The sequence below is a fragment of the Colias eurytheme genome, chromosome 21 (genome assembly GCF_061535395.1).
Source record: "Colias eurytheme isolate Ceu_HAF_F1 chromosome 21, ilColEury1 Martin Lab GWU primary, whole genome shotgun sequence".
Lineage (NCBI taxonomy): Eukaryota > Metazoa > Arthropoda > Insecta > Lepidoptera > Pieridae > Colias > Colias eurytheme.
This window is the reverse complement of record NC_143000.1, coordinates 8,192,473-8,212,444: the sequence shown is the minus strand read 5'-3', so window position 1 is coordinate 8,212,444 and position 19,972 is coordinate 8,192,473. Positions and strand designations below refer to the sequence as shown.

General features: G+C 31.2%; 1 protein-coding gene across 1 annotated transcript; it reads right to left on the bottom strand.

Moving 5' to 3' along the window:
- Positions 1-4,092: 4,092 nt before the first annotated feature.
- Positions 4,093-19,012, bottom strand: LOC149899316 (clavesin-1-like). The gene is made up of 7 exons (XM_090114323.1): positions 18,966-19,012; positions 12,427-12,557; positions 8,627-8,780; positions 7,955-8,059; positions 7,434-7,581; positions 5,050-5,266; positions 4,093-4,666 (listed from the first exon to the last, which is right to left on the bottom strand). Coding segments are annotated over exons 1-7 (912 nt in total). The 5' UTR covers positions 18,968-19,012; the 3' UTR covers positions 4,093-4,511.
- Between the last annotated feature and the right edge of the window lie 960 nt (positions 19,013-19,972).

Below are 19,972 nucleotides of genomic sequence, written 5' to 3'. Positions count from 1 at the left end.
TTTAATACTGAATGACTAAACCTATTAAAATAAAAGATTTATTAGGTTCTTATTAAAATAAAAATAAAAATATGTATTACTAGAGAGTAGTAAGTACATAGTGTTTACATAAATTTAAGACTCTTTTGCATGTTGTTTGGTGCGTCAGAGTTTTTATTTTATGTATCTAAACAATAAATTATAACCCTTTTCAGTTCTAAAAGGGGGATTCGAAGAAAATATTATTAAAAGTTAGCGAAATAAATGATCGCTACTAAGAATGTTTCTAATTACTATTTGCCTCGAAATAAGAAACTCGAATCGCGTGAAATAGGGAATCGAAGAATGTAGCAAAAACATTTATTGTATTGTACCTACGCAAAACACAACACTTAGATACAATATTATTAGTTTGTCATCTTGTGAACATAATTAATAATCATTGTCGTCACTGTTGCGTAGCAAATTATTTAAAATAATTATTAAAACTATTTGAAGAAGGGCTTTGATTGAAATACCCTCAAGTCCACATATTTTTTGTTATTAAAAAACAAAAATAGACAAATCTTTGTACTATGTTCTTTTAAAATATATAATTGTCCTATAATCTACAACTAGAAATATTATTTAACTAGGTAACTATGTAATTTATTTTCGAAAAAAGAATTGTGATTGCATATTATGCTATTTTATTTAATGCAATGCAATAAAAATTCGCTGAAAAAGTGCATTTATCATCTCAACTGAATAATAAATTGACAACAACCTTGAGGGTCTGAAGCCATGCAAATTAAGAAAGAATAAAAATAAATATAAATAAATACAAACCTGGCAAATCAAAAGGTGCAAACTGACATTTGTACACAATACACGTAGGTATTTCTTAACACAATATTTTCTGCTATTAATCGAGGTAGAAGTTAGAACGTCCTATCCTATAATCTCAAAGATATGTTATCAGAATATTATTATGCAACAATAAAACTGTATTCATGTGTGCGTGTGTCTCGAATTATATTTTTAAAACCGCGTTTAATTTTAAATTCTCACTCAAACTATTCGAACGATCGCTCTGAAATTGAAGATGTTTATCCGTCCATCTCTTTCTATCCCATTCAGGATAATATTTGCGTCTCTTTTTGCGGCTAACTTCAGAGCAGTTATGGGTCAAGTTACGGTGTAATTTTTATTACAATGCAATTCAATATTTTAATTTATGGCTTTTTATTTTAACAGACACCTCTAAGCGGGACAGTAGACACTGACATACGCTTCTAATCGACCAGCGAGATTTCATAAAAGCAGATTTTTTATCATCTTAATGGATTGAGTTTAGGAATAATTCAGCGTTTAAATAGCGATTAAGTAACTATACAAATTTTATTGCTTTGCTTTGCTAGAATACTTACTTGGAGATCATGTTGGCGACTATTTTATTAAATGTGTAAAAGATTGTTTGAAATTTATAAGTACGAATTGAATTTTTTTAATCCATTAAGATTAGCACGTTCAAACACTCGGCTTTGTAATGAATATTATTTAGAAAAGATGAAAATAATTTATTTATTTATTTATTAAATAAATAATGAGTTAGTTATAAAAAATGTAGTCTGGCAGATGTTAGTGAACTTAGCAGATCATTTTTAGCAGATCAAAAAAAAAATGTGAGTTCTTATCGCGTGCAGTTGAGTTCTACAGTTCCTGATACTTTTTAGAAATAGTTCTGGCGTTTTTACCTTAAAAAACGAAATTTGAAAAAATGATCTGCCAACTTCCCGTAGCAGATCATTTTTAGCAGATCAAAAAAAAAATGTGAGTTCTTATCGCGTGCAGTTGAGTTCTACAGTTCCTGATACTTTTTAGAAATAGTTCTGGCGTTTTTACCTTAACAAACGACATTTGAAAAAACCCGACCTGGACCCGGCTTAACGTGATGCTAAGACGTGATGCTACGACGTGATGCTACGACGTGATGCTACGGCGTGATGCTACGCTGTGATGCTACGGCGTGATGCTATGGCGTAATGCTACGGCATGTGTTACCGGTTACGGCGTGATGCTACGGTGTGATGCTACGGTGTGATGCTACGGCATGATGCTACGGCGTGATGCTACGGCGTGATGCTACGGCGTGATGCTACGGCGTAATGCTACGGCGCGATGCTACGGCATGATGCTACGGCATGATGCTACGGCATGATGCTACGGCATGATGCTACGGAATGAAGCTACGGCATGATACTACGGCGTGATGCTACGGCGTGATGCTACGGCATGATGCTACGGCATGATGCTACGGCATGATGCTACGGCATGGTGCTACGGCGTGATGAAATATGACAAATAAATTTTCTAGTGTTTCATTTTACGCGAGTATTTCTAAAAAGTATCAGGAACTGTAGAACTCTGCACACGATAAGAACTCACATTTTTTTTTGATCTGCTAAAAATGATCTGCTACGGGAAGTTGGCAGATCATTTTTTCAAATGTCGTTTTTTAAGGTAAAAACGCCAGAACTATTTCTAAAAAGTATCAGGCACTGTAGAACTCAACTGCACGCGAGAAGAACTCACATTTTTTTTTTTGATCTGCTAAAAATGATCTGCTAAGTTCATTAGTTCACTAACATGTCTGGCAGGACATAGAAGACTGATCACCTACTTGTCCCTAACTCCCTAAAGAAAATCGATCAGTGAAACAGGTGTAGGTATGCATAATGCATCTGCCCCTTAACCAACTTGGGGACATATGGGACTTCGCTTTATGTCCGGGCTAAACTCAAAAAGTACAGCATGGATTTATTTCAAATTTCACATGAATATTACTGATAGGTCGGTTCAACACATAGGCCATAATATTATATCATCACGCTGAGAGCAAGGTTACAACCAATGAGTAATGCGCATCATAATGTATCATATAAAAATCCTGGATAGTCGAAGTAGGAGTATGAAATTTTAAAAATTACGAAAAGATTTGAAATCCAGGATTGACTCTATATTTTTCCACTGGCATTTACCCTAAACTATTTAATTCGTGAGCAGAGTCACGAGATTAAAATAGTCAAACATTAAGATCTTATCGTGGCCATTATAAGCGTATCATTCGACATTGATTTGACAAAATTACCTTACATTGTAGTTATCTACAATAGCTAGTAATCAAGTTGTAATCAGCTGGATACGTCAGTTCAAGGTTGCTGCATATCTTGTAGGTCATGGATTGAAGTTTTTGTAATTGTAATTAATTTTCTTTATTGATTAATGTTTAAGGTGTTTAGAGTAATAATTACTCTGAAGAGTAATATTTTTTTACTCTTTTTGAAGTCAGTTCGATGAGCTCTTTCTTTCTAAGATATAGTGTGTGTGTGTTCTATGCATTTTTGATTTCTGATTAATAGTTTTTTTTTTACGTATGCAAATGTTTGGTAAATGTTTTCAATAATGTTTGAACCCAGAATCTTTAGCTAGCTATAGCCACTCGTCTGGGCTTCGTTCAGATTTACCAGGATGAAGAAAAAAATGACGTGTGTGCCGAGCGGCGAGCACACGTATCAGAAGTGAAACTTCTTTGGCAAGATTCAAAGATAACTAACAAAATCGTCGTACTCTCAACGCACGAAGTTTCAATTCAAAATGTTTCCTATCTCGATCTGGCATATTGTAGCTCACTACATTTAAGGGGATTTAGAGTTCTACAATATCTATACGTTTATACTTACATACGAAAATATTATATAAAAAATATGTGCGTGTACTAGTGTACACACGTAAGAAGTGAAACTTCTTTATGACCTTATTTTTCAAAAAATAATTTACTATAATATGTATGCAACTTTACAGAAATACGTCGAATCACGCGTGGTAGGGATAAGAAAAAGATGGCGCGAAACGGAAAAATGTCACGCGTAACGAAAAAACTACTACTATACTAAATTTTTTTCCAACCCCGATAAAGAAGTTTCACTTCAAAAACTTTCCGTTTTATATCTAAATAATAAATATCTTTAGAAACCTATCAGTATTGATAACAAAATAGTAATACATATGTAACTAGGGAAAAGCGGGTCAAAAAAATAGTGTGATAATAATTCAACGTAATTTAATTATTATAAGTAATTAAGTAGTGTCAATATATGATAAACTTATGTATAATATTAATATAATACAATTTTTTTTGATAACTCGTCACATTAACTTAATAAAATATGATAAATATCTAGTGTAAAATTGGTTATTACATATTTGAACCAATCCTTTTTTCCCATAGAAGTTTATTTTGATACCTGTATTTCTTGTCACATGCTATAGCATGCTATAGTCTAATAATTATTATAAAAATAAACAATAATTGCCTTTGAATTATAGGTATTCCTAGAGGAATCAGCGGTCAGGAATTAACGATTTTTGACGGCTGTACATTTTTTTTGCAAATTCAAATAAAATACAAATTTTTACTTAATATATCACCAATTTACCTCGTATACATTATGATAACTTTTCTTACATTACTAATTACTATGTATAAATAATTAATCAATTTCCAATTTCTTGAAGGAACCTTCAACTCCACCAAAAATGTCATTAATAGTTTTAGGCTTTCCCGGTCTTTCTGCTTCTATCACTCGCTTTTTCGCCTCTACGTTGAAATAATGTGTGTTTGTTTGTAGTCTTTCGACGTTTTCCTCTGTAATTAGAAAATATATTTAATAATCTTATAAAATATTATTAATGAGTTAGTTGTTTGTTATTGATTAAGAAAAATGTTACTTTTATGTTGTAAAGCGCCACCTAGGCAAGCATATTCAAATTTTTGACCCAACAACTGACATAGAAATTAAAAACATAAATTAAAAAAATACTATTTATAAATGAGCATACAACATCCTACCAGGATAATTAGGCATAAATTATTTGAAGTTAATAATAATTAGTAATATTTTCAATCAAAAATCAACAACAAAATGCTACTGAGAAAAAATACAATCTTGTGTACCTAGTTCATAAAAAAATGACAGAAATTAGGAGAATATTCCCAAAAATCCCCAAAAAATCTATAAAAATACTTACGTATTGCTTCATACACGCTCACATACTGTCCACCAGATTCCTTAGGCAAAGCTTCAATGGGGAAAAACTTTTCTATCGATTTGGACCCCACTTGGTGAATATATAGAATATCCATTAACTCCTTTTTTAAAAATGGCCGAATCAGCATAAGCAATTTGTCAACGAAGGAAGGGGCATTCATAAAGTGTATGCCTTTTAGTCTTACTAACATTGCTTCCTGGAAAAAAAACAAAGTATTTGGGGTAGGGCCTTTGAAATAGTTAAAACTTGTGCCATAGCTACTTCAGTAGGTAAGTAAATTACTAGAATAATTTACTATTTACTAAAACACAGGTCCATCAATAAAAGAAAAGAGAGTATAAAGATTCTAAAAAAAAATGTATTGAATTAATTTAATTTTGAGAATGTGATTAAAAACATTTTTTATTGTTTTTTTTTTATTCTTCATTCCATTGATTATTTTTTAACATGAAGTAGGTACTGCTTAAAGTGCAAGAATCAAGAAGAAGTAGTACTTTGAATACATGAAACATCTGGGGGCACGGCAGTGCCCCCGCCAAGTCGAGCAAAAAAAAAGCGGCACGGCCGTACCATCCTTTTCTCGAAGCAATTCGGGCCTTTTTCGACCCCCTATAATTCGGTTGTGGATAAAGCAAGAAACCTGAATCTTCAGTAACTAATCCGGCATTGTATAAACACGGAATATTTAAAATTTCAGTCAATTTGAACCAGTAGTTTAAGAATGACAACTTGTTAAAGTTTCTAAATTTTGTCACTCACTGACTCACCGATCATCAAAAGTCCAAGGCACTTCTAGCAGACTTAGAAGCTTCATATTTTATATACATATAGAGTTTAGTGTCTTAATCATGGGAAAACTTAAATATTTTGTAATTTCGGTCCAGTTTTCCAAATACACCAACTGCATCAATAACTTTGTAATCCCATATAAATATATGGGATTACAAAGTTATTTATGCAGTTGGTGGTTGATGGTGGTATCAAAAAGAAAGGCTCTACAAAAAGAAGTGAGATCCCATCAAAAACATCCTATTTGTTTTCATGCGATGTCCAAGTCGATCTATTTGTTTAAAACGTTAAATATTTTTAATATTGGCATGATAATAACTTATGTAATAACTTAAGACAGAAGGTCCTTCAAGTAGACACTAAATAGATTAACCGACTTGGTATTACATGGATCTCACAACTTTTGACGGTAGAAAGACTGAGCTGCGAGACTTGGGTTTTTTACAGGATGTTTTTGATGGGATACATATATATTATTATCTATACGGTTATACCTCACACCTGAGCAAATTACGATTACACAAGTAAGTAGTAACTATTAGAAAATATTCCATTGTTTTTGGAAAAAAAATCCGTTCTTCAAATAACGGATTATATATCCTACTTCACTTCACAGTATCAAACAAAGTCGCTTTCTCTGTCCCTATGTCCCTATGTATGATTAAATCTTTAAAACTACGCAACGGATTTTGATGCGGTTTTTTTTAATAGAACGAGTGATTCAAGAATAAGGTTAGTATATAATTTATTATGTTTTAGACAAAGCGGGCGAAGCCGCGGGCGTATAGCTAGTATATAAACGCTAAAGTTTCTAAGAATGTGTTATTCTTTCACTCAAACACAGCGGATCTGATCTGTAAGAAATTTGGACAGTCTGGATTATCACATAGACTACATCATTCAAGATAAAAAAATGACATAAAACAAGCGTTTAATATTATTTTTTGAATGTGTGAAATTAGATACCTACATAAAGATTAATTTAAATTTCCTTAGGTACCTATATTTTTTCTCATCTACACTAATATTAAAAAAAGAGGAAAACTTTGTTTGATTGTATATAAACTACTGGACCGATTTTAAAAATTCTTTCACCATTCGAAAGCTACATTATCCACGATTAATATAGGCTAATGGCTATATTATATCTCATGCTAAGACCAACAGGAGCGGAGTAATGCGAGTGAAACCGCGCGGCACAGCTAGTAATTTGTATAGTAAGTTATAAGCGGGCAAATACCATATAAGTAATATTATTTTAAATGAACATTAAATTAGTAGTAATTAATTATTCAGTTTTATCTTTTATCAAGTGATATAACTGATTCTAGCTGTTACTATGCCATAAGCTGAGTTTGTTTCTCTGTCTTCACATCGCAACAGTGTGATTTTATCATATGATTAGCAAATATTTTATAGCTTATGTGTTATTCTGATTAATTATAACCTATATTACTGCGAAGTTTCATCCAAATTCGTACAGCAGTTTCTCATGAATGAGTAACAATCATACATGCATACATCGTCACAAGCTTTCTAGAAAATATCCTAATAATATTATTTTACTTTCTTACCTGTAAATAATACAAAAACTGTTGTAACGTAAGCAAATCTAATTTTCCAAGATGACTCATACTGACTCCATTCATGTCTACGACTAGTAACATTCCCGGAATCGTTCCTATTTCGTACTGTCTGAGATCCATTAACATTAGGGCTGCCCTGAAAAGTTTTTTATATAAAAAATCTATTTTCTATGTATTTAATTCTAAAATTATGTTCGGTTTATTCCAATTCAAATAGGAGTTTTAAAATACCCTATAAGTTGTAATTAGCAAATATGTTGAACTACATAATCTTTTATTAAAATACTGTAATATTTCCTTTAAAGAGGAAAGACGTTAAACGATTTTGTTAAAAACAATATCTAGGTAATTCTTGACTCAAAACAGATTAAATATACCTATATATTATCTTATTTCACTGCGTTTCTAAAATATTAAAAAAAATACCTACCTAATTCAAACGTAAGTAATTTGAATTTCATTAATTATAAGTAAAATTATGTAAAAAGAAAAATAATAAAAAATCATACTTAATAATATGTCGGAATACAAAATTATTAGTATCAGTGTCAATCACTCGATGGTAGACCACTGTATATCCGTCGTGTGATAGTGTCTGTAGAGGCAGGATCAATCTGAAAATATTTTTTTTATAATATTATTTAACGCGGTTTACTTATAGATCTGTAAAATAATAGTAACAGAGTAATTATTAATTAATTACTCTATTACTTTGTTGTTACTTTTTATTAAAATTTAAAAAATAAAATTAACAAAGTAATTAAGTAATTACCTAAGTTTAGAAATAGCAAAGTAACTTATTGGCCAAATACCTAACAATAAATTTAATAAATATCTCCATAATATGTTCCTTCTTGCTTTCTATTTGTTGTCAAAGAGAAACATCAGCTATTATCACAGACTAATAATATTAAACTACGTATACAACTATTATCATTTATGATATATTTTTAATATAGTGACATCTATCGGAATGATTAATTTCGGAGTGAATCAAATGCGTACCTATCATGGGACATGGAACCGACTTCTTAGACTCAAATTTGACCCACTTTAAACGGACTGATTTAATACAAACTTTGTAAACTTATCATGGATCGGTGGCAATACAATAATTTCAAAAGTTTAAGCGGGTGTTTCGTTTTTTGTTTACTTTCTTTTAATATTTAGAGGATACTTACGTAGTATTCAAAGCCGTAACAATCTTGTCATCAACAACTCTATCCTTGAAGAAGTTAGTAAAAAGTGTCTTCAATGTGTAATGGAGGTCGATCACTTGCTTCGTGACGGCCGTGCTTCGGTAGCAACTGTAGTAGCAGAGTAACAAGTCCAGGTCTGAAATATGTTGATATACCTAATGTTAGTAATATCAATATACATAAGCGCTCATATTTAATCCATGTAGGCACAACTCTGCTTCTTAAACAAAACTGTTATTTCTTATATAGTCCATTGAATGAGTCCCTCCAAGGGGGGTCTAGAGTGCGTGAGTTAGTAACGTAAGATGTTTCTTCGGAAACATGTCAAGAGTCCCTAGGTAATAAACATACTAAAACCCCGGGACACTAGGAGGAGCCCCGGAGTGGGGGGAGGGGGGAAATGAGTCCATTTTTTCATTTTTCGCTTAAATCTCAAAAACGGTACATGTTAGAGAAAAACTTTCAAGGAAAAGTTGAAAGGCCATAAAGTTATCTACAAGTTGTACCTAGATCATTTTTTCCTATATCCTACCGTTTCTGAGTTATAGGCAGTAAAAAATGATTTTGGCTCAAACAATTTCCCCATACTACACATCAATCGATCAAAAAATATTTATTTCTTCCAAAAAACTCAAATGTGCAACTTGTGACCGGTACTGATAGATTGCTCTTAATTAGGTCTATAATTGGTAAAATAAACACATTCCTCCATGGAAGCCTTTAGGAGGAATCGATTGTCAAAATATTATATTAGGGCAGTTTGAGTTACTGAACTTGATCTTTTTATTTTTTTCTTCCAAAAAACTCAAAAGTGCAACTTGTGACCGGTACAGATAGATTGCTCATAATTAGGTCTATCATTGATAAAAATACTAGATTCCACCACGGAGGCGTTTACGGGGAATTGAATTTTATTAGGGTAGTTACGATACTTGAACTTTTTATTTTTTTTTTCTTTCAAAAAACTCAAAAGTGCAACTTGTGACCGGTACCGATAGATTGCTCATAATTAGGTCTATCATTGATAAAAAAACCAGATTCCACCATGGAGGCGTTTAGGAGGTATTGAATTTTATTAGGGTAGTTACGATACTTGAACTTTTTAACTAACTGTCCTAATAAAATTCAATTCCCCGTAAACGCCTCCATGGTGGAATCTGGTATTTTTATCAATGATAGACCTAATTATGGGAAATCTATCGGTACCGGTCACAAGTTGCACTTTTGAGTTTTTTGGAAGAAAAAAAATAAAAAGTTCAAGTATCATAACTACCCTAATAAAATTCAATTCCCCGTAAACGCCTCTGTGGTGGAATCTAGTATTTTTATCAATGATAGACCTAATTATGAGCAATCTATCTGTACCGGTCACAAGTTGCACTTTTGAGTTTTTTCGAAGAAAAAAAATAAAAAGTTCAAGTTCAGTAACTCAAACTACCCTAATATAATATTTGACAATCGATTCCTCCTAAAGGCTTCCATGGAGCAATGTGTTTATTTTACCAATTATAGACCTAATTAAGAGCAATCTATCAGTACCGGTCACAAGTTGCACTTTTGAGTTTTTTGGAAGAAAAAAATAAAAAGATCAAGTTCAGTAACTCAAACTACCCTAATATAATATTTTGACAATCGATTCCTCCTAAAGGCTTCCATGGAGGAATGTGTTTATTTTACCAATTATAGACCTAATTAAGAGCAATCTAATAGTATCGGTCACAAGTTGCACTTTTGAGTGTTTTGGAAGAAAAAAAATAAAAAGTTCAAGTATCGTAACTACCCTAATAAAATTCAATTACCCGTAAACTCCTCCGCGGTGGAATCTGGTATTTTTATCAATGATAGACCTAATTATGAGCAATCTATCTGTACCGGTCACAAGTTGCACTTTTGAGTTTTTTTGGAAGAAAAAAATAAAAAGATCAAGTTCAGTAACTCAATCTGCCCTAATATAACATTTTGACAATCGATTCCTCCTAAAGGCTTCCATGGAGGAATGTGTTTATTTTACCAATTATAGACCTAATTAAGAGCAATCTAACAGTACCGGTCACAAGTTGCACATTTGAGTTTTTTGGAAGAAATAAATATTTTTTGATCGATTGATGTGTAGTATGGGGAAATTGTTTGAGCCAATATCATTTTTTACTGCGTATAACTCAGAAACGGTAGGATATAGGAAAAAATGATCTAGGTACAACTTGTAGATAATTTTATGGCCTTTCAACTTTTCCTTGAAAGTTTTTCTCTAACATGTACCGTTTTTGAGATTTAAGTGAAAAATGAAAAAATGGACCCATTTCCCCCCTCCCCCCACTCCGGGGCTCCTCCTAGTGTCCCGGGGTTTTAGTATGTTTATTACCTAGGGACTCTTGACATGTTTCCGAAGAAACATCTTACGTTACTAACTCACGCACTCTAGAACTTTTTATTCAATGGACTAATAAGGGTTTCAGAAATGAAATAACTCAATGTCTCAAATATCTTTCCGTGACATTTTTTATCATAAGAGAATATTTACAATAAAAACTACACTGGATTCAAAAAAATTGTATACCTTACTCATTCTTAATACCAAAAATACTTACTAACAACTTCAACATTGATTAAGTACATATACACAGTAACACAGTTACCGTTAAAAAAAATAATACGTTTGCACTCAAAATTTTGCTTTATAAACAGAGCCTACGTAGAATTCAATGTTATTGTTTTTAAGGCATTCAAATGCAATTGTTTTCTACTCTTTATAAATTTATATACCTAGTGCTTACGTAACTTACAGACTCGTCTTCAATCATAATAAATATTAGTATGTAGGAAGTCGATGTCTGAAGGTTATTCACACTTTTTTATCAATCAAAATCTTTATTGTTCTCAAAAGCTTCATACTACAGGCAAATAGAGGTTTTCGTGTGCATTTAATTATAATTAATTAATACTTTCTATAAGTAAAAACACGCATGAATATGATTTTATGTAGCTATATGAATGATATGATAGTACACCTGTCTACTACGAATTATAATAAAAATACTTTAGTTAATACTTACTGACAAAATTGTTTTCAGTTTTTATGTTCAAATTTCATTTATGACTTTTAGAGTTAAGTAAATAATAGGTAGGTAAGTCTTCTGTGTGTATTTCAATGTTAACATAGTCTATTCTTATCCTAGTCAACTAGTTCAAAAAGGTGTTAATTCTTGACAAAGCTCTTAAAAATATTATGAAGTCATTCGATCCGGAATTGCGCCTAGAAAATGTATCTTGAGCCTATTACATATAATAATAGCACCACAGATAAAATATGTAATACCACAGACTAATATTAATATACTACGTGTTTATGGCATACGTGTACTATCGAATTTGTTATATTTGGTTTTATGGCATTCAAATGCTTTATAAATACATATAAATTAATAAAGAATAGTAAAAAATCTATCATTGTCCCTTAGACACACAAAACTGAAACACGGGTGGCTGAGTTGGTTAGGCATCCGTCCCGGATTGGCGTGAAAGAATGCGGGTTCGAGTCGTCATCGATTTTTTCCTATTCTTTATAAATGTATATAATACTATCGTTTTAAAAACCTTAAACATTACGGATATTCTGATGATTGATACGTTCGTTTATACACAAAAAAGGAAAGATTAATTTACTTAAGAGGAAACTTGGACCACTATCTATCTTTTAAAAATCCGCATATAGCACAGACAGACCGTGACTTTGCTTTATGCTATGTAGTGATAATGAAATAATCGTAAATTTAGTATGTTACCTGAAATATATTTCGAGGGTAGATGAGGTTGTGTGTCCAGCCATCGCCTCAGAAGTGTGATTTCATCAGGGTTTATACCAGTTTTCTTATATTCCAACTCGATCGGTTGCTCTGAGACTGCTTTTTCACTCCTGAAAAACAAAAGGATTTTACTTATCATTTGCTTTTAAATCATTTTTGAAGTGAAAACTTCTTTAGCGGCGTTGAGCACTTTTTCTGTAATGGATATAAAATCTTAAACTCGCGTCAGGAGTTCAGGACACGTGACCTGATCGAAAAAGCGTAGACGGATACCATTCCAAAATATCAAACATGCTCAACGTTAATAATCAAGTTTTCACTTCTGCCGGCACTCCCGGAGTGCAACCCGTCTTTTTTTTAGGTAATGCAGGTAGTTACCTGCTTCATAATTTAGGGAAGCGTGGGTCAATCATTTATTTATTCAATTAGACTTCGTTTAGAAGCGTTTCGTCAAAACAGAAAAAATATAATTTACCACTAGTTAGGGAAATAGAGAAGAGCCGGAAAGAAACTGTCTAGTTGCTCCTTTAAAATTATATCATTGTATTATTTTACATTTATTAAAATAATAATACGACAATATTCCATTGATTACCATCTTCCATAAATTAATAATTATATTATAATAGGCTCTCCGAACTAATAGCCAATACGTACCTACATTTGTATATTTTGACCTACTAAACTTTTTAATTATCTACTATAAAAGATTTTATTATTCGAAAATGAATATATAACGAAATGGAATACAAATGTTTACATTATGTAAAAACTAAAAAGCTAATGTGTAACCTTGAACTTTTAAACAAAGTAAGATGTCCCAATTACTCTAAACTTCCGAACGAACATGATTAATTAGTGACCTATTCATAAATTATTTTTTTGACTTGCCTATACCAAGAGTAATTAGTAGATCCGAATTATTTTAAAAGGAGGAAATTTGTAATGTTCAAGAGCTTGCCTAAATGCACTATAATTTTTATGCACATTTCCGCATTTTTATATATTTTTAAACGCCGTTTCCGAGGTTACAGTTTACATAATATGGAAACTGGAAAGTAAACTTACATTTTTCTTTCTATCCTTAATTTGCAACTAGTTGACCCTGCACTTTGTCATGCCAGGACACTCTTATCTTATAGGTACATATATAAAATTCTCGTGTCACAATGTTAGTCTGCATACTCCTCCGAAACGGGTGGACCGATTCTCATGTTTTCTGTGCATATCGGGTAAGTCTGAGAATCGGCCAACATCTATTTTTCATATGTACCACGGGCGAAGCCGGGGCGGACCGCTAGTTATTTATAAAACTTTTTCAGAAATAATGATTTGACCTGACAGATTAAATACCGAATAAAATCTTTTATATTTTTACATTGAACAGTTAAAGGAGCAATGTGAATAATTGTGATATACATATTACATATCTTAAAATAGAAATATAACTCGAAGGTCACTGACTGACTGACATAGTGCTCTATCAATGCACAGCCCAAACCCGACGCATCTAGCTGAAATTTGGCATACAGGTAAATGTTAAGACGTAGGCATAACATCTACCTCTTTTTACGGATTTTGATCAATTCAACCCCCAAGGGGGATGAAAGTTAACCATGAAAATTTATCTTATCCACGCAAGCGAAGCTGCGAGCAACAGCTAGTATATATAAACATATACGCACGCATATAAGAATAGATATCACCTTTGACCCCAAAGCCGATACAATAACATGGAAATAAAATAAAACCTTCAGAAACTACAAAAAACAAAAACGTTGCAAAAAATTAGAACCATCAAAACTGGAAATATTAGTTCGATTGTATCCGTTTTGATTTTTTTAAATTATTTTGCTTCCAAACAACAATTGCAGACGACTTTTTATAATAAGATTCATCCATTTTTTATCCAACTACCAGTAAGATCATAATTATTAAGTAAGTAGGTACCTATTCTTTTAAAATGAAAACTTCTTAGAGACAATTTTAAACATTGATGTGTTAATAATAATTAACACATTCAATGTTTAAAATTGTTTACTAATTATTAGTGACGAATTTTTTTTTGCTTGATATTCCTTAAATCGAAATAAAAACTCGAATACGGTTTACGGTTTGTGTATTTAAAACCAGAATACGGTTGTTGAAGTTTACAATTTACATATTTTAAATCTTAATGGCTGTTGCCAAAATTATGATATTCATATTGCTCTTCCTGACCGATATTTTGTTATTATAATAGCTCTATTTTAAAATAAATATAGCCTAGGAGCTAAAAATCATTCTTACCTATGTTATAGGTATTATATTTTAGAAGAGTTTTGAGATCGGTCATGTTTATAGATTTTATGAAAAATCGTTTATTGATGTGGTTTCTTTTAGAAAAGGCCGGAACTATTGAACTACTTACGCTATATTTTTGTTTTACATACGAATTGATATGCTACTAGGCACATACAATTAATATTAATACATACTTATTTAAAAACATATGATTTTAGATAGTTTGATTGATTCTATAGTTTACGTGTTATTCTGATTAAAATTCTTTATCCATCCAGTACTTCTTGAGCCAATTCGTTACAAACATAGTTACTTAGTTACTTACATACAAATCTTTGTTTTTTATTATAATCCATACTAATATTATAAATGCGAAAGTAACTCTGTCTGTCTGTCTGTTACTCAATCACGCCTAAACTACTGAACCAATTTTCATGAAATGTTGTTTCTTTTTATCCCGGAAAAATGACGCAATCCCGGAAATCCCACGGGAACGGGAACTATGCGGGTTTTTCTTTGACTGCGCGGGCGAAGCCGCGGGCGGAAACCTAGTACTAAATAAATAAATGATAAGTATGGCATCAAGCCTTCAAGGTCAAATTTTAGATTGTCAAATAAAGACGGAATACAAAAATGTATTCTATCAAAAAGCAGATTATTCGCGAAATCTCGATAGTTTCAAGTTTATTGCCAATGTGTGAGAATTTTGGAGGTACCTAATTGAATACACATTTTACTCAGAATATATTTCCGTATTGGCTAAGGTCAAAAACGAATATATTATTTACAATTTAATGAATTTTACATGACTTTAAAAATGTATTTAAAGTTTCTGAGGAAGTTGTACCTACTGTATTTAATTGAAGTGAAACTTCTTTATCGGGGTTGAAAAAAAAATTTAGTGTAACATTTTTTCGTTACGCGTGACATTTTTCCGTTACGCGCCATCTTTTTCATATCGCCACGCGTGATTCGACGTATTTCTGTAATGTTGCATATAGTAAATATTTTTTTGAAAAATAAGGTCATAAAAAAGTTTCACTTTTTACGTGTGTACACCTGTACACGCACACATTTTTTTTATACAGTTTTATACAAATTATAGGTAGAGATATACGCTTTACAAATAAATGATAACATAGTAGGTACATATAATGAAAGATGTACCTTTATGTATTTTTTCATACAAGGAAACTATGTACATTCATGAGTAGTCATAATAATATAAAGTAATGAATCAGGTGCTATTTTGGTACACGCCTTTTTAATTTAACATAATCAATTAATCATTAAGTGCACAAAAACATCACTTATAAGAAGTAATTACACCAATTCATCAGTTTTTAGAACTAATTCTAGGTATATTAAAGACACAAAAATTATAAATACACGTATGGAATTGAATAACAATAATTAATTATAGGTTGACATAATATATTATATAAGATTTATATGAAACAAAACTTGTTAATCGTAATTTCCGGGAAAAACCTTTGTATAGAACAAGTCTAGTCCTATCCAATGAAATCCATTCATTCAAATTAATACCTAGCTGTGCCCCGCGGTTTTACCCGCATTGCTCCACTCCTGTTGGTCTTAGGGTGATGATATTATGTAGCCTTATAACCTTCCTCGATAAATGAGCTATCTATTACCGAAAGAATATTTCAAATCGGATCAGTAGTTCCTGAGATTAGCGCGTTCAAACAAACAAACAAACTCTTCAGCTTTATAATATTAGTAAGTAGTAATAGTGATAGGAAGTAGTATAACTTATTCTAGATTGAAATTACTAAATTAACAAATATACGAGCTCGTAGGTAATTTGTACCAAATGTATGTACACGTACAAACTTAAATTACGAGTTCGTACATTAGTTTGTGTGTTAGCTTGAATTAAAAACATTGAAGTGTAACATGAAGGTTAATTAAATTACCAAAAAAAAAAACAAAACATCGAACGCTCAAAAAATATCATTCGTAATTTTTATTGTAGCCTACTAAAAACATATTTTCTGTATCTACTTTGGAATTATGCGTTATCATTATCACAATTAAGACAATTCTAAAAAAAAAAATACATCACTGAAGACAAATCGAACTAAAAACTTTAACAAAAACGGATATTTTTTAACTAATCTGCCGGGATTATACCTACTTCTGAAGGTATGTAATTACTATCATGTATTAACAAAGTCCATTTGCTAAGTTGAAACATATTGAAGCTTTTTTTGTTCGTACCCTTTATGTTACTTTGCTAGAATAGCCTTTAAATGTTCGGTATGACTAATTTAATTTTTTGGTTACTTAGGTATGTACATAACATATTACATAAGTAACCAAAAAAAAGACGGGTTGCACTCCGGGAGTGCCGGCAGAAGTGAAAACTTGATTATTAACGTTGAGCATGTTGGATATTTTGGAATGGTACCTATCCGTCTTACGCATGGAATATAAGGGTTAAAAAAAAATCCGTCTTACGCTTTTTCGATCTGGCCACGTGTCCTGACGCGAGTTTAAGATTTTATACCCAACGCCGCTAAAGAAGTTTTCACTTCAATAAATTCGTGTGTAGGTATATTAACATAATATGTATTATCTTACTAACATTATAAATGCGAAAGTTTGTATGTTACATTCACGCAAATAATACTGAATTGTTTTTCATGAAATTTTGCACACATTTGAAGGGTAACTTGAATTACACATAGGATAGTTTTTATCCCAAAAAATCAAACGGGAACTATGCGGGTTTTCCTTTGTTATGGCGATACTGCGGGCGAAAAGCTAGTTTTATATACATATAACGTTAGTATACTAAAAGTGCGTTTCTCATTAAATTAAATGTCATCTCCCACAATGTTAAGGTAACTAACTACTTAGATCATTTGAATATTTTATTCAAACACTAAATTTTACATGTTTCAGTGCACAAGATTTATATTGATATTTGATAAATTAAACAAATAATCCAAGATACTTCACAAAAACTTATTTGAAATACCTAAGGCTGTGCTATGTAAGCATAGCACCTAATAAACACGCTATATCTAACATATTATGTACACGAATCAAACACGAATAGATGCAACTATTCACATGTTTTTCTTTTAATTTTTGCAAATCCGGCTCAGTTCTAGTATGAACCAGTTCGAATTATAAACTTTTGTGTTAGTTGTCTTGAAATACCAAATATAGAGTCTATTAATCTTATACTTAGCAACTTCCTATCTGGTTATTAATAATGATTGAAGAATGTAGGTACCTACCATTAAAAATATTATGGACGACAGGATAAAACTTTTATAGAAAAAATCTTAAATATTATCGACGACACTTGCCGGAAAATCTAACGTTGAAATTTTTTTCACCAGTTAAAAACTATTTGATTCTTTAGTGACATATAGGTACTTACATAGGTATTTTCTTTTAGTTTTTATTTCAGTTCCATAGGGGTAAAAACAGCGCGTTTAGTATGAGAGTACATAAGTATACCTAAATTTGCAGGTTAACAAATTTCCATGTCTGAAAATCGGCACTATCACGCCTCTAACAGAAAAGCAGAATTCTTTATGACGTTTTCTTATTAAGTTCTATATTTATTATATACCTAAATACCTACTAGGTTTCCGGTCGCGGCTTCGCCCGCGCAGTCAAAGAAAAACCCGCATAGTTCCCGTTCCCGTGGGATTTCCGGGAATGCGTCATTTTCCCGGGATAAAAAGTAGTCCTTTCTCGGGTATCAAAATATCCCCATATCAAATTTCATGTAAATTCAAAATTGGTTCAGTAGTTTAGGCGTGATTGAGTAACAGACAGACAGACAGAGTTACTTTCGCATTTATAATATTAGTATGGATGTATAAAATTATCAAGACGAATGGTTATCTAATATGCAATATGTAAATATTAAAATTATTGACAATAAAATCGTGATGATTAAACAGTAAACACGGATGTTGAGAATGAAATACTTATTCGAATTTTTGAAAAATTTTATTCCCAAATAAAAGGATAGACTGTATGATAATTAAGAATGCTAAGTATCTATATTTAAAAAAAATTGAAATCAACTACATTTACATCAATCATATCCACTATTTTATGTACGGAATTAAAAAAATCAATTTATAAATACGTTCGATGTTGATAAATCGCCGTTCTGGATGTAGGTAGTTAATTTAGATACTTAATTATAATTTCATAAACTACTAAGTAATAAAATATCAACTCACATTTTTAATACATAAGGTTTTCACACGTGCGAATATGAACGCAAATCACAACTTTGTGATCAAGCCGTATATAGAATGAACGTACGAAACGTGAAAAAGGCGCGAAAATGTTGTATTTTTTTTTTAATCAATAAAAAAAAGATGATTCGAACGCAGACTGACAATTTTTAAAAAGGTTTAACTTTAATTTTTTGGAACGTATTTTTTTATTTAAGTTAAAATTTTCATTTTTGTAAAATCAGTATTTTGATTAATCCGAAAATTTATGGTTTGTGATTCCATAATTAATGAATTTTCTGTACCCATTCTTGATTAAAGTGAATACCTTTTCTAATATGTATTCTAACAAAGATAAAAAATAATATTTGAGTCAATAATTAGCTAATTTTAAGGAAATTTAATTTTTAGTTGATAAAAATTATATACAATAAAAATCCTTTAAAATTCATGGTACGTCAAAACCTACTTTATTTTTTATTAGCAAAAAATCTTCTCAGTTAATGTCATTTAGAGGTAGTTGGTCAAAGAAATCTAATTATTACAACTTTTTCATTATTACCTATATGACATACCTTATATAAATAATATATGTACCTGTATCAAATCAACTTATTTTCAATGGCTCGGTTAAAGCCGGTCGAATTCACGTGCGTCAGTTAGAACAAAAAACTTAGTCTATAGAATATACAAACATAAAAATTGTTACATCATCTCATACTGTTCCCACATATCAATTCACGATATAAAATACAAATATCACATTATTATAAAGTTTGAAGAATGTTGCATTTTCAATTATCATGATGAGATTGTTACTTTTTTTTCACCACAATATAGCAATAATTTTTAACAAAATAATAATTTATAATCTATTGGTACATTAGAATCCATATTATAAAATGATGAATCAATATAATTCCATGTGTACATATCCTTAAAAACGTTTGATTGTTGCTTATAAGAGAATATAAAACATAATTTTTCTTCCCCTATTGAAGATGTGCTTG